General features: G+C 45.0%; 1 protein-coding gene across 11 annotated transcripts in view; it reads right to left on the reverse strand.

The window, feature by feature from the left end:
* The window catches only part of LOC118505404 (serine/threonine-protein phosphatase PP1-beta catalytic subunit), a 31124-nt gene extending 15076 nt beyond the window's left edge, over nt 1-16048 (reverse strand). For 2 of the 11 annotated variants that reach the window (XM_036041153.1, XM_036041148.1), the window contains exons 1-2: nt 15906-16013; nt 13759-14630 (exon numbers count right to left, since the gene is read on the reverse strand). In XM_036041153.1, coding sequence (XP_035897046.1) covers nt 13759-13810 — 52 coding nt within the window. In that variant the 5' untranslated portion in view covers nt 13811-14630; nt 15906-16013. Of the gene's footprint in view, nt 1-13758; nt 14631-15366; nt 15403-15486; nt 15510-15849 lie in introns of those variants that run through there. The other 9 variants (XM_036041144.1, XM_036041147.1, XM_036041152.1 and 6 more) reach the window with 9 other exon arrangements.
* Between the last annotated feature and the right edge of the window lie 226 nt (nt 16049-16274).

Below are 16274 nucleotides of genomic sequence, written 5' to 3' on the forward strand. Positions count from 1 at the left end.
AAATCACCTTCACTATCTCTGCAAATTTACTCCACGGCACACCATCATCGGCCGGCCCCCCTTATATGTGTTCTAGCTATGTTGGGACGGCAAGGTACTACAGTACACATCAAAGGAACAATCACGGGTTAAAAGTGCGCAATGGGCGGAAAAATCGTCCACCCAGCTAGGAGGCGGAAGCTAAAATTAGAGAAATATGTTTACCATCAACGAAACCTAGTTAAATCAGTAGACAAACACAGACTTTGTACCCGGTTGGTGGGAAACGCTAAACGAAAGGGGTGGTGTGTAGTAGAAGAAGAAACAGTGGGAAAACCATGACATACATTTCGGCTTTCGTCGCGTTCCAATTTGTTTTGGCGACATGAAGTTTATCTTTTTCCCCATTTTCATGCTTCACACAGTTTTCCTTTCCTGTGTGAATATCTCTCTCTCTCTTTTATTGTTAGATCGTTTCCAACGAGTTCGATGTGCTGCTGTAAAAATCCTTCAATCAGTTCATTTTTATTTGTTTGGTTTTCGTTTCTTTTTGCAACAAAACACAGATTAAACATTTAATGGATTTTCTCCACCAAAGCTTGGTCCTTCGGGGGTTCAAACGGCAGACAAAAAGGCACAAAAATTGGTACGCGCCATCTCTGCCATATGCTCTCTCTCTCTCTTCATTCTTCATGCCCGCGCGCACGAGTAGCATCGTTTCGCCTAAAACAGCAATGCAAACCTTCACAAAAAAAAACAGCACAGAAAAGGGCAAGTTTGAAAGTAATTATCTACCCTTCGAAACTTTTCCCAGACAACTTTGATACAGTGGCTGTGCTGCTATAAATTGGACCGCTTCCGTGCCTGGCTCCCCCATATCAACGGACCGTCAGCGTGTGTGACTTCAAGGGCTAATACATTTACAGTGCGCGCTTCGGCAACTCGAAACACATTATAAAACGCACCGACGAAAGCTGGTGAGCGCTTTCGCCGGCTGCAGCTACCGTGTGCCCTTTTGCCCCACCAACTTTCGATTTGAACGCTGGGAAAAACGAAATAAAACAAGTTAGTTTTTTGTCTCCCAAAGGGGCATAACACAGATGGGCGCAACAACAATGGATAACACACACTGTATGATACCGAGCGCGCCTCTGTGTTCTGATTTTACCGATTCTTTCTTTTTGCGAAGCACTATCTGTCCCGTAAAGCCTATTTTCCTATACAATGGATAGCTTTTTATATAATCAAACCTCGAGTTGATTTTCTTTTAAATCTGAATTTTCAATTGAACTGTTTTTCACAAACAATCGATACACAGAAGTCTCCAACATTTCGGACTTCTTCTACATTTGGCACTACACAACCTCGAAAAGTGACGACTGGCCAATTTCTAGCCGCATAGCCAGAGTCCAGGGTTCAACCGGGATTTCATCACCGGTCCTGGCGTGTAGAGACAGACGCCACTATCACATAAACCATCGCATCTCCCTGGTACAGTGAGCTGTAAATGGTCTCTACCCTGCGTTTGCAATACGGGCAGCTTTTGACCAACGCTGTCGACATTCCTTTGCGACGACCCGATATCACTGCAGAAAATTCAATCAACAAGAAAATTAATTATTGCAGCTCTATCACACACATACACACAGTCCATTGTTATGGAAAGTACATCGAGCAAAGTTTTTCCCCCATCCTCGCCAATAGCTTTACTATGCTTCGAGGAGTACAGGATTTCTTATGCTGCTATCCTAGCTCATGCTAGTTTTGATGAATAATGCCTCCCCAATCGGGTTCGGTTCAGTGTGCTCATCGGGAAGGAAAATACTTGACGGAAAAGCAACAACCGTGCACCCATACCACCGCGCGCCTTGCGTTCGCGGAAGCCATTGAAAAGTGAGAAAAACGTGATCCTGTAACTTCAAGAGTGCTCGAAAAGTACAGTGGGGAGAGGTTTCTACCGCGTTTTTTCAATTTCCATTTTAGACAATATTTTTTTTTTATTAGGGGGGGGAGGAGATGTCCAAGAACTGCCTTTTTCAGTCCTTCCTTTTCCCAGGCTTCCTCACAACGTAGGGCCAACTCTTGTACCACGGCGAGTGTCATGGTCAACGCACAAAGTCGCCTCAAGTGAAATGACACAGAACCATTTGGCCCGCCCGATCTTCGGGTGCGAGTGCAAAACTGCGTACGTTGTTCCACGGTCTCCCATTGTGTACTGCACTGTCCCAGCTTAACCACACAAAACTACGGTCTCCGGCGCGCGCCCGGCAAACCGTAAAACCCATAACTGAAGTTCATTGTGTCCGTTGGAAAGTGGTACTATCTTTGCTAGGGACCTGGTAATGAAAAGCGAGACCAAGGAAGTACAATCGTTGGACTGGAAGTTCTAGCCTTTTTTTCACGGACCCAACACCGTTCTCGTTGCCCGCTGGTAGTATTAGTGGTCGTACAGAAATATGCACAGAAGGGTTTTATCTGTGCGGTAGCATGAGCCACGTGATTTGCCTTTCCCTTTGCCTCTGTCTCTCCCCAGTTTTCTCTCTAGATCTTACACTGTTCAACTATCGATTTTCCCAACCCAACTTTTCGCCTGATGAATGCGAGCGTTGCAAAAAACCCCCCAACACCCCGCTCACTCTTATCGCCCCGCAACAATCGCCCGGACCGGACGCGATAGATAAGGAGTGGTATGGCTGCCGCAACAGGAGACCCCGTCCCCGGGTGAAAAACGTCATTTGACATTTTAAATTGCATTAGCAGCAGTGCTTGCGTTGCATGCGACACCGGTTCGTGCGAAAGTGATTTTACGTACCCGGGCGGAAATATTCAACCAACAGCAAAGCAAGAAGCAACAAGTACGAAAGAGAAAACGTTATCTTGCCTGGAACAAAACCACCGGACCTGGGGGATGGTTCAATTGGAAGTATATCAGCTCCATTGGCAGCAACTCGATCGATTTGAAGCTAAATAACTTTCTTTGACACCTCGGTTGGCACTGAATAATATAGGACGAAAAGGAAAACTCAACGCCCGCTCAACCAACCACACCTCGCCGACAGCCACCCACCGACGCCCACTTTGTTCCGGTTGAGGAAAACTGTTGAGTATCCTTTTCCATCCTTTTCTGACTTTAAACCACATTCGCTACACACAACGCCATCCGCCTTCTTAACCAGCACAACTTGAACCATAAAACCAGGGCTGCAACAAACAAACAGTGTGGCGCCTACATGGTCGTAAAGTCGTGCGGCGTGCACACATTTCGTGTCAAGGACACATTCTCGATCGAAAAGTTAGAGAGCTATCGGGGAACGCCAATCCGGGCGCGTACACGACACGGGGTTGCTTTTCATTCGGGAAGAAAATCAGTGCTCAAGGGGCTCCCGACGCGAATGGAAGGTGTGCACACGAACGTCTGTGTGTGTGAGTGTTGTGTATGTGTGTGCTGCTCTGTTGTAATGTAATTATGCATTAAAAGGATCGAAAGGAAAAGGGGTGGGGGGGGGGGGGAAATTATTCTTCGCAAGTTGGCTTCTGTTTTGATTGTGGGTCAAACTAAGAGCCTTTCATAAATGCGGGCGTCTCGGAAGTAGAAATCTAGGGTAATGACAAACATATTTCCCCTTTCGTAATGTACTGCGATGAGTCTGTGGCTACAGAGAAACACACAAACAGGATGATGGCTGGTCGCATGGTTTATTGATGAAAGTTATCGTTTTCAACGCCGCTAAATGATGCGCGATAGCATCAGCATTGATGTTTTGAAGTACTATCATAAACGTATTCATCGTTATCAGGGTTGCTGGCATTATAGTATCCACAGGATAAAAGTTTGATATACAGTAAGTACAAAATGAGTCACCGTCAACAACATCATCCAAAGGTTAACGTTACTCCATTCATACAACTCTAGACGAACCAGAGCTGTGGGTTCTACTAACAACAGACATGTGTTTGTTCACAGTACACTCATCAACGAATCGTTATAAAGCAAACAAAATACAGGGGTGTTCAGTTGATAAGGCAATAGCATCCATTTTTATGGCAGGCTTCTTAGATGAAATGTCAAATAAAGCTATTTGAAAAGGCGGGGAAATCAAATAACTTTAATGGTGAAGTCCTCAGGTCATATTGTCATTGTAGCCGTTGATATTGCACGCATTTACCCGAGCGCTGAAAGGACGCGTACAATATCAACTGCTACAATGACAATATGACCTGAGGACTTCACAATTATCACTTCACAGGTCATATTGTCATTGTAGCCGTTGATATTGCACGCATTTACCCGAGCGCTGAAAGGACGCGTACAATATCAACTGCTACTATGACAATATCATCTGAGGACAGTAGAATATTTGTATTTGATTTCCCTGCCATATGAAGCCGTTTCCATATCAACTAGATTTGTTTGCCATTTCATCTAAGAAGCCTGCCATAAAAATGGATGCTATTGCTTTATCAACTGAAAACCCCTGCAATGAACAAGCGAGTACAAAGCATCGGAAGCGTTGATGGATGGATTGAAAACAGAAACATCCATCATATTTGCACGTGGCATCTCCATCACGTTTTAGCCGCACAAAGCGGTGAGCTAAAAAAAAGGTATAGCCTTATCAGGAATTCTACAATAACCCTACGTGTTTTAGCAGCTAATAGTAACTATCAGTAAAAATTGAAAGTATACTAATTACACATTAAATGCAAAACACGTTAGCTTCATTGCAGGAAGGCAATGAGACATACTTTTAAATTTAAATATATGCTCATGCTGGATACGCTTATCACATGAATGACTATACTCATGTCGGTTTTGAAAGAAAGAAAAAAAATCGCTACAACCGATCGCAATACACTGTGTCTCAAGGCAGCGCTGCGATAAGATAGGGGGCCAAAAGATCTGTGCACGTTTCCAAACAGTAGCAACCAGCAGCAAAGGAACAGCGTATGACTCAATCGTGCTAAAAATAAAGTTACTACAAATGCTTCACAATTACTAGCCGAAAGTCGACCTCATGGCCGACAAAGTTTCTGGAAGAAAAAACTAGTGAAGCAATCACTATAATAAACCTTCCAGAGCTACCACCTACTATGAAAGAATATTCCAACAAAACTTCCATGAAAAAAGAAAAACCTTAAATTAACTTCGTTACTAAATTTAACACCATTGCAGCGTGATGTCCATCCAAAAAATTGGCCAATTGGACATTGAAGTTGTGCCAGAAATTAACTACCAAACCATCGGAAAAAATCGCTACCTTGAATCTCGAACGTAAATAAACGTGCGCTCACACACACGCTCTGTCAGATTCGTGAAAAACTATTTTTGGATCGCCAGTAACGTAGGTTCATCAGAGAAATTGATTCAGATGAACCACACACGTACCGCACACGATCGAAATCCCGAACGTGCACACCTATCAAAGACCTGGCCCGGAAGAGCGGAAGCTACGCTAACCAAATTATACTACCATCAGCAAGAAGTCAAATAAAGACACTTTCAGTCCGTTGTTGGGATTGGGTTGAGAAAATTATATACAACTGCACAGCAAAATGGCATAATGTAGCAACTCTAGGAGTTGCGAGTACGTACACGAAAAAAACGCGACACTCCATGGTCACCTCCTCTCGGTCATAACGCAAGCAGAGGTGCCGAAAAGGTGGGTATCGGCCAAACGGTTGTAAGGCAAAATTATTTGGCAAACGGAACGACATCCGCTGGCAACCCCCTACGAGGTTGCGTGTGCGATTCTTGAACCAGGGAAGCCGCCCAACCGCCACTGGCCACTGCAGGGGAATAACTCCTCACGTTAGCAACCAGACATTAAACATTAAAAATAGAAATCCATTACCCATGGACATGCTTCGAAGATGTTCGTACGAGACGGATAGCTTTTTTTCTCTCTCTCTCTCTCTTATGGGAGAAGTAATACTAGTATTTCAAATTCGTTTATACGCGTAACTGTGGCATTGACTGGACCAGGGTTTGTAGATTAAATTTTGTACCCAAGCTGGAAGTGTTTTTGACAACTTCATCAAAAGGGCAAGTTTGTTGCGCCATGTAGGGTTTCCCATCCGTATGATGGAACTTTTGAATCACTACACGAATAGTGGAATATTGTGGAATTTTGCAATAGAATCATGCATGTTGCGTTACCGTTTCACCCTTCGTTGTATGGATCGAAACCCTGCATTTCGAGACGAAGTAATAGCAAAGACCAGCAAAACGGTACGAAAATTGATCGGTAAATATTAAACACATCGTTACGAAGCTATTTATGGACATCAATTGACAGACGATGGCGACAGCAACGTGTGACCGATGCGTGCAGTTGCCCTTCATCCAGGCGCAACACGCACGCCGTCCTCCTATCACACTTTCATATCGCATATCTGTATCGACACCTGAAGGTATATCATAAAGCTCTGTATCCAAGGGATCGTCGTTTCGGTCGTTCTCTGCTTTGTTACTTTTTCTCCATGCAGCACCCCCCCGACCACCGCCCCTTTCGATCGGTGCCAATCCATCCGTCAGTGTAAATAAACAACCGCGCTACCGCCCAGTGTGTGAGATGATGCCAGGCATTGTGACCGCCACACTTGTACTTATGAGAACACTGTCAATATTTACACCACCCGATCGTCGCCAAGCGCGCTACATTCTAAATTCATCCAAACCACCTTTTAAAGATGGGGATTAAAAATAGACTATCCGCACACATCATGCAGAACTTGCGAATTGACAGACTTATCACGAATGCGTGAAGCTTTCTTGCACTGCATCCAACAACGGCTACGACAAAACAGAAGAACGGCAGTGAATTAATAGTTCAAATCAATAATGCACGTTTATCGAGCTTTGACCAGCATTCCTAAACCTTTCAGATATGATTCTTCTTCGTTCAGATATTCAGATATGCTTCTTCTTTGGCCACTGCAAGTTTGAGAGATGTCAGAGTTGCTTGTCAAAAAAAAAATAGTTGGTCTAAGGAGGGGTTGAATAGAGGGGTCGTCTGCCAGTCCGTTATCCCGGCCGTTCTGGCGGACGCATCAACGCCATCATTCCATCTCAATTTGGGCCTACCACGCCTCCTCTGTCCCTGTGGACGGCCTAAAAGAAATCTACGGGCTGGGTAGTCCGGTGTCATTCTCATGACGTGACCAGCCCACCGGAGCCTGGCGAGTCTAATTCGCTGCACGATGGTGAGATCATCGTATAGCTCGTAGTGCTCGTCATTGTAGCGGCTCCTCCATTGTCCTTCCACACACATACGAAGCCAAAAATCCTTCTGAGCATCTTCCTCTCAAACGCGGCTAAGAGGACTTCGTCAGTTTTGGACAGTGTCCATGCCTCAGAGGCGTATGTGAGTACTGGGACTATAAATGTTCTTTATAGTCCCAGCTTCGTCCGTCGCGACAGGTATTTAGAGTGGAGAAGTTTCCTCAGGCTGTAGTATGACCGGTTGGCAGCCAACATAGGTGAAGTTTTGGACGACATCGAAGGTGCGGTCACCTATCTGTACATCACCCCTGCATATATCAGTGATTGTTAGCAGGGCCGCTGGTGGTGCCACCATCATTTTGGTTTTCGTCTCGTTAATCTCCAACCCGAGGTTCTGAGCCGCACGCTCGATCCTTTGATAAGCTTCTGCTACAGAGGAGAGCCTCAAACCAATTAGACTTAAAGAACATGGTCCCCGAAGTTTCCACCTCCGAGTCGCGGATGGCTCTCTCTAGCGCCAGATTGAAAAGGAGACAGGCAAGCCTATCTCCCCGGTGCCCTGAGAGTTGTCCATCCACCTTCACCTGGCATGTGATGTTGGCCATTGTCATTCTTACAAGCCTGGTTAGCTTGACCGGGATTCCAAAAGAGCTCATTGCGTCGTACAGTTTTACCCTGGCTATGCTGTCATAGGCGGCTTTAAAATCAATGAAGAGATGGTAGGAGTTGAGCTGCTGCTCCGCCATCTTCTCCAAGATCAGTGGTTGATTTTCCATTTCGGAATCCTCTATGATAGTTTCCGACTATCCAGTATGTTTCACCTTTAGTAATTCAATTGTAAATATCCACCTTTTGAGGGTTCCCTATTCATATCCGTGAGTATTTTATATTTTTTCTCATCCAATGAATCTAGCCTTCCCCTCAAAAGAAACAGAATATTTGTACCTATCATCCTAAACATAATTCTATGACCGGTTCAGTCAACAAATGCTGCTATACGCTTTTTTTCGCTTGCTTCGCTCTTATCTACTACAGAACATACATCGAGCTCAAATATTGTAGCGTACATGACTGTTCCTTGGCCCCTAACAAATGCAAAGACGAAAAATACTCGTGTTGGGCAAACAGAACCGAAGCGGAAAAATGTGCCCGCTACATGGAAAATGGTTGATTTATGCTAACGAGCACTTTCGCTTGCTGGAATGGAGCAGGAAATTTGATGTTTACAAATGAGATAACGCGTAGCCAGCCAACACCAGCAACCAGTGGCTTTCGGTTGTACAGTGTGTATGTAGTTGTACCAAGAATCCCATCAGGTTTCGCGATCCGCGGAATCACCACCAATGTTGCAAAACTGTACCATTATGAATCTATAAAAGCTGGTAATATTACATATTTTGTAAGCAGAATGTTTGAATCCCCCATTTGCTTCAAGTATTATACCATATTTGCTGACACATGCCATAACTAAAGCTGAAACGGGGACAGTAATATTAACAACAGCAACTGGCTTTTGAAAAATATTGCCATAATCCGGTCGATATGGGCACAGACAGAAAACGAACGCTAGCGGATCTTTCTCGCTACAGTCCAAAAGTTCCAAAAAAAGAAAGACAGAACACACTTCATACCAGCTGAAGTCAATGGAACGGTAAAGCTAAACAGCATTAAACACCCAACCACTCTTTCGTCCTACCGGTGGGGCTAGGCGAAAAGAACAGTCTCACTTGAGCTGGAAAAGGGCGATGCCGCAAATGGTCATGCAGTAACAGTCTTATCGAGTGTCACTTGAAGCCTTCGGGCAGCGAAAAGTGGATGAACTCTTCAAAAGCTTTTTCAATCCACTTTCCCAAACATTCTCTCTAACAGCTAGAATCTCGTCAACCTTCTGCAGTCGAGGTGTGCGTGTGTGTGACGATGCTCTTTGCTTTCACAAAACGATCCACACAACGATGAATGACCTACAGCACATCGGTGAATTAAAGGAAAGAAACAGACAGTGAATGGAAGTTTATTTATCGATCGAGACGAAAAGATAAAGCTCAACACCAAGTTCGTTAGGATCAATTTCAAGTATGTTATTTTGCGAAATAGTGGCAGACATTAGGGGAACATAAGCTCTCAAGATAATGTGGATACGCTGCAACCTCGTAAGTACTAGCTCTGCTTACGTTGAGTAATAAGTTGTTTACATTTCATCTCCTTTTACTTCGTCATTTAAATTTTTGTCACAAATATTCAAAGCAATTTCCTCAATCTATTTTTTCTATTTCTTTGACTTGTGAAAGATTGACACTTGCAACGCTATCAAGCACAGCTGAGTCTATAGCTAAGCATTTGTGGTAGAACGAATTTGAGAAATTACATCGTACTACAATTCACGCTTTCCATTCGTCTACACCATTCCCCCACCAGCGTCGAATATGTGTCAACTGGTCCCGCACAACTATACAAGATGACGCTGCTTCGACAAATCAACCGTCGCTGCCCCATCGGTAATGACATGCAAAATAAAGTAAAGGTGTTCCTATTAAACCACGGACAAAAAAATCGCCCAAGCGGATGATTGCTCTTTTCCACGGGTTTCTATTCACCGGGTGCCGTTGTTCCGTTTTTGCCACATCGAGCAATGAAGGGTGGTGGCCAATGCCGGCAAGCAGGTGGGTGTTACCATTTAGCGGTATACATCCGTACCAGGGCTGCCCAAAATGGAGCAAACGAGCAACCGTATCGAGTGGAAGTGGCAACAACGGCAAACCATTCAATCCCTCGCATCCCACCAACAAAACTGCTTCCACTGTTGGGCTGGAAGCGATCGCAAGAACAGCACGCCGTTTTTTACGATGCGTCACACACACACAAAAAAAAAAGGCAACGGTTCACCGCGCCGGAACATCGAGCGGCAGAAGAAACAACAGCAGGAAATTATCATAGAATGAGTCGGATCCAACTCGCGGGCTGTAAATATCTGCGGCTGTATGGCTTGCGTTCTGGAAGCGAAAAATCAGATCATCACCCATTACGTAGCCCCCCCATATACATGCCGCCAGCCAGTTGCCAAGATAAATTTACAGCCCCCCACCTGCATGTTTAATGTGTTGATCTTCCGCCTGCTTGCCTAGACCTCCTCTATGCAGCGTCTTCTCCATCAAGATCACTCTTGATCTAGCCGTTTTTTTTTGTGTTGCTTTTCACTACACTCTCTTTTTGGTCTGTTTATTTCATTGATGCTTCCCGTAGATCTACATAAAAAAACGAACGAACGAACACCCTCCCCGGATCTAACGGAATCGCGGGCGGATAGCGAAACATTCATCACCCTGCCAATGAATGTTTCTTAATTACTGTATTTTTTATACCATCTTCTTTGCGCTTGAAACTTCGACAGGAACAAAGCACCTTCTAATGAGTAGCGTCTACCCGATCGTTGAGTTAGTGAGAAAAGCTTAGCAGAAAAAGGTGTTTAGTTTAGCGTTCAGGATTAAAATAAAGCCCACGCAGCTTACGATTCCCTATACAAGTACTATAAGGCCCCGAATCGCTAGGATTATAAGCTTAGCTTGGAGGGCCCAATTTAGGAAGATCATATAATCTTGCAGTGCATTAGAATCGCCTGCTCTTTGGGCTGATCATGTCTAGAAGTGCAAGGGAGATGGTCCAATATTTCTCTATATTGCAAGTTGTGATAGTTAGCTAAAATAATACTTAATACACAAGCAGCTTTGGTTATCTTTTCTGATAATCCGGAATCTGGGGGGAAGGAGTGTAAACTCGCCCCTAAAGAAGTACTGTTTTATGTATTACTCGATAGCCCAATGAAAGACTCTTCAGCAAGCTCAAAAAGCAAATCCGATCGAGATTAACAATTCATATACATCCCCTTCAAAAACCCTCCGACAAACGGCACAGTGCTGCCACCGAACCAGGCACCGAAGCAGGCGATGGTACACATTCTGCAGCCGAAAATAACAGGTTCAAAAGTCGCAATATCGATTGGCGCGCGATAAAAATATTTCCCAATCAATTGCAGTCAATAATAGAGCCTGCGGCATCACCGGGACCAAATCCAACACATGCAACATTAGCGCCGCGCGCGAGCACGTTTCTAAAAGCAAGCGCGAGCAGAAACAAATGCAAACATGTAGTCTTCGTTCACGGTCACATCAAAAATACACACTCACCATACCCACCGAAAACATATCAACACTTGCAGGCAACCGTGACAGTGAGCAGGCGGCGCTAGGGTTGATTCGTTTTTCTTTTCGATTTCGCCCAACGGAACCCCCCGTCGGAACAGCTCCCCGTGAGGAGGTGCGGGTGTGAAGAGGCGAAATGAGGATTGGAGATGAGGCTTTTGGGCGATACCCAAACGGGACGATATCCAACCCCGTGGATTGTTTACATTTACTAACACAAACGCACAGGATACACATACATTCGTATGTATGTGAAGATAAATAAACCCCCAGAAGCTTACACAGGGGGTGGGCGTTGTACACAAAGGAGAAACTAAAAATATGGGTATGATAATAAAAGCGTAATGAAGTAAGCTTTTCCACCGAGACTAGAGAAGCTTGAAGAACGCTTATAACACTCCACAGTCAATACAAATTTTCCGTTGGGCTGGGATCAGTAACGGATAATCTCCGGCAATCTACACGCTGGATCGGTCAACGAAGGACACACTCGTAGGACGACGGCCCAAGGACGCTACCATCCCTGGGCTGTAAACACACCGACACACCACTCGCGACCGTCGCGAACCTTGCGAAGCCAAAATTGGTGCTTCAATCGATCGACCCCCGCCCCGATAACGACAAAACACACGTCGGACCATCAATCGAAAACTTAACGAGCATTTTAATTATTAATTTTGGTCGTATGGTGAGAACGCCGGTGCTGAACATACAGACGACGCGATAATATGACGGGCAGAAGGGTGAGCATTTGGTTGGTGTTACGACATGAATAACGTGGACCATCCCCAATGTTCACACTCTTTCATTTTCGGTGTAAACACGCAAACGGTCAAGAACGGGGATATTACATTTTCAACCAGCTTGTGGATATCCTATCCGATGTGGGGTATCATGACATGTATGCTCGCACAGTGAACCATCTTTTGGGAGGTGTAATTTGATGAGCAGAAAAGTATTATGAGACACGGACACTGTCTACAACTGACGAATTTTAATGGTTGAAGACAGGTGCCAACGACATAAAACCTAAGATTGGAAAATCCCGAGGAGATTATGTACAGATAGGCGATCGAATCTTTGAAGTCGTCCGAAACCTCAACTATATGGGGTCAAAAGTCTGCACCGACAATAAGTGTTCTGGCAGCCAACCAGTCATGCTACAGCCTATCGAACCGCAGTACCCACATACGCTTCGGAGGCGTGGACTCTGCCCAAAAGTGGACGCGCTCAAGAGCATGAAGCTCAGAAAGATTTTTGGTCCCGTTTGTATGGAAGAACAATCGAGGACCAGCTACAAGGATCTCTCGATTGTGCAGTGAATAAGACTCGTCACGTTCGGGAGATTATATCATGAGAATGGCACCGGATTCGTCCATCACAAAAGCTATGATATTAGATTGGCATACGACGATGCTAGACCTTGAGCAGTATCGAGGACTTCCGCAGGTCTTCAAGTAACTATAGCCACGAATGGTATGGTAGCCCCGACAACTGGACAGTCAAGTTCTGTGTACTGGGAAGGCGGTCGCGATTGGATTCGATCTCCGGAAGTGCCATCTGAAAGACCTGCCTGACTACCTGTTCAGCCACCATAACATGACTGTCTTGAAGCAAGGTGAATATTGCTCCAAGATGTAAAAAGCCTTTTTTACCAAATCTTTTAGTATCCTTACACAAAAACCGAAAAATCAAAAAGGAGGAGTTTAAGCTAATTATAACCAAATCGTCAAATGATCAAACGATAGGCACGGAAAACCAAACTTTACATTGTGCAATGAACTGAAAGTTTAGAGTTAAAGCGAATAACGAAAAGAATGTAACAACCAATGAACAGCAACTGTATAAGGGACAGAAAGGAACAGAAGGAAAAAGGAAAATTCGCTTGTGGTTCTAATCTGTGATTGCTTCTTTTTGCCTGCTGTAATTTCGATGACGACAACGGTTGAATGAAAAAGACTGTTTTCTATTACATGAACAAGGAAAAACCAACCAACGAGATGTGGAGTAAAAGAAAAAGTGTGAAAGTGTGAGGGAAATGGCGCACACCACATACACGCACGCGAGGGAAGGATCGGGGGCACTAGAAAACGGAAGTTGGGTGAGTGAAGGAAAACCCGATTCAAAAACGATTTCCACGAACAGGGATTTCAGTTTAAAACACTACTACAAGAAGCCGGACTAAAGTGAGCCACAAATGTCCCGCTTTTGTGGATGGCAGTGGCGGGGTATGAATGTGTGGAAAACTTAAAGGACTCTTCTTCAAACGACTGCCCGCCATTTTTGCGTGTATTGTGTGTGTATGTGTGTGTTATGAAACTTGTGAATGGATCACCACGCGTGTTTATGTATATCGCTTACCTTCTAGGAGCCGCTGAATCAAGTTGTCCACGTCCAGCGTATAGTCGCCCATTGCAGCACTAAGGTGTTTCTGTTCCGGGCAAGGTGGTTGGTAGTTGGTTGGTCGGACCCGCGGCTGACCCACCCGGGAAATGCTTCGCTGTTTTCACACGTAACGCCTACTTTGACCGATGAAGCGTTGCAGCTGTTGCTTTGAACTCTCCCTGTAGTGGGATTTTTTTGTCTTAACTTCCACCCCGGTAGCAGCAAAGTCAACCAACTTCACAGGTGCTCACAACACGTGTGGCATCTACTATCACTGCTACCTCCTGCGGGATGTGGTGGGTAAATTTTAACTTTCAAAGATGGCGCGAGGCGAAGGAAGGTCTCGTCTCGCGCTGGTACTTTGTTCGAATCGAATCGTTGAATGTTTTAGCAGCACTGACTGAATCCCGTCAAACTGACTACTACGATGGTGGTTAGCATCCACTTGCACAGACCGAATGTCACTGTATGTACATTCCAAATCGCAATCACTTGCCCTGCCAAAGCAAGCAAGTCCCTTGTTGCTTAAGGGTTGATGTTTGCTGCTTTTCTTGCGTGGTGAAGAAAACTCTTTAACAAAATTTTTAACCACACATAGAAACAGGGACCCACTAGCGGCACGGCATGCGCCCGGGATAGCGCCGCGTGACGAAATTAGCTGGCGGTCACACACACGCAGTACACTCGTGCTGTGTTTTATTAATAACAACGTAGCAAGCACACAAGAAACTTGGAAACGATTATCCCGCTCACGACACTGCTCGTTCTCACTGGTTAATCGTTGCACTCGTTGCACGGACACACGCACACAATATTCACGTGCACCGGGGATTCGATGGGGTTAAATCCTGTAGAAGTTTATAACAATTGTTGAATTCATATAGAGAAAAGCACTAGTGTGTAGGTAAGTATTGCATGCGCAGGAACTGTTATTCGGAATGAAGGCACGTTTTTCATCATCAAAACGAACCGGAAATTATTCTGGACCGTACGACGTCCGCGTTTGCTCTCATTATTATTGCTTCTACTGTTTACAACGCACGCGCACCTGGTTTTATTCACGCGCACGGCTTCCCGCTTTTTTCCCCAACACTCGCGGTCCAAAAAGGGTCGGAACGGAACAATTTCATCATCACCAATACCACAATACCTCTACCGACAACTGTTCCAACACAGATGTGCAGGTGCAGTGCGAGTGACCAAATGCAGTGTAACGATGGGAAAAACGGGTATGCAATTGTGTATGGAAAATATGTGTTCCCCCAACGTGGAATTATTTCTCGCACACACAATCAACACTCTCATGCACATTCACACACACACATCCATCCGTGAATCTTCTCCACCCATTCGTATAGAACATTCACACCCGAAAATGGAACGATTAACGCATACTTCAATAAGAAACACGATAGCGCCACACACACACACCCGTGCACATCTGCACTCATCGCCAACCACAAACAAATCAACGGTGTAAAGAAAAACACACACACACGCGCGCGCACGAGTGAAGCGAGTATTATTTTTGGACAACGGTTCCACTGAACCACAGAGAGCGAAAATTCTTTTTGCGGTCCTTACCGTTGCACACACAACTGCCGGACTTTATCAAATCAACTGTGAAGCAATGAAAAGAAACAAAAAAAAACCACCGCCATTCCAGACAGACTGTATGCAACCTACTACACCTAGAGCAAGTACCATCGGTTTTCATGTTCCCGGTTGTGTAGTCACTTCCCCGTATCACACACCCCGTGTACAATAAAATACGCAAAACCTAGCGCCGATTCAACGAAGCGAAGCGAGCTTCGACCGCCGACAACCTCTATCTGCCTCACAGAGCTGAAGGAACCACCGTTTTTTCCATCTTCTTTCTACACTGTCTGTGGTTCCCAGAATTCAATTGGCAAGCGAGGCGAAACAGCAAAATTAGATCACAGCACGGCACAGCACAAATGGAGAAATCTGTTTAGTCGCAGAACACTTTTGCACACGTTTCCCTGGCGGTTCTGCACGCCACGCCACCGTCTCCTTATAGCCTTCACACACAGCCGGGAAGAATACCTTCGGACGACGGGAGCGAACGGCAATATTCTGGCACCGAGCACGATAATACCAACTCGATCCGGGAGCGAATAACTTCTTGACTGTGAACTTTCCACACGTTGATCACAGTTTTCTACCTGTGGGGAAAATACACCCAACCAGTGCACACACCTTTTCACAGTGCTGTGCCTACATGAGCATGTGTGAGTTTTGGCCCTTTGCTGTATGTAGCAAAACAAGGTTGGCTCCATCGCGGCTACGCTGACAATTGTCTTTTCATGTTTTGACCAGCCGCATAGTTTATTTTGGCCGTGTCGGTTATGATATTCGCCCATAGTTTGTGTGTGGTACGAAGTGAGCGAGATGAAAGAGAGTAGTTGAAAATCGGGTGAAACGTCTTTTTTCGATAATATTCCACGTTTTTCGTTTAAAACCGCATTTTC

This window comes from Anopheles stephensi, chromosome 2 (assembly GCF_013141755.1).
Source record: "Anopheles stephensi strain Indian chromosome 2, UCI_ANSTEP_V1.0, whole genome shotgun sequence".
NCBI lineage: Eukaryota > Metazoa > Arthropoda > Insecta > Diptera > Culicidae > Anopheles > Anopheles stephensi.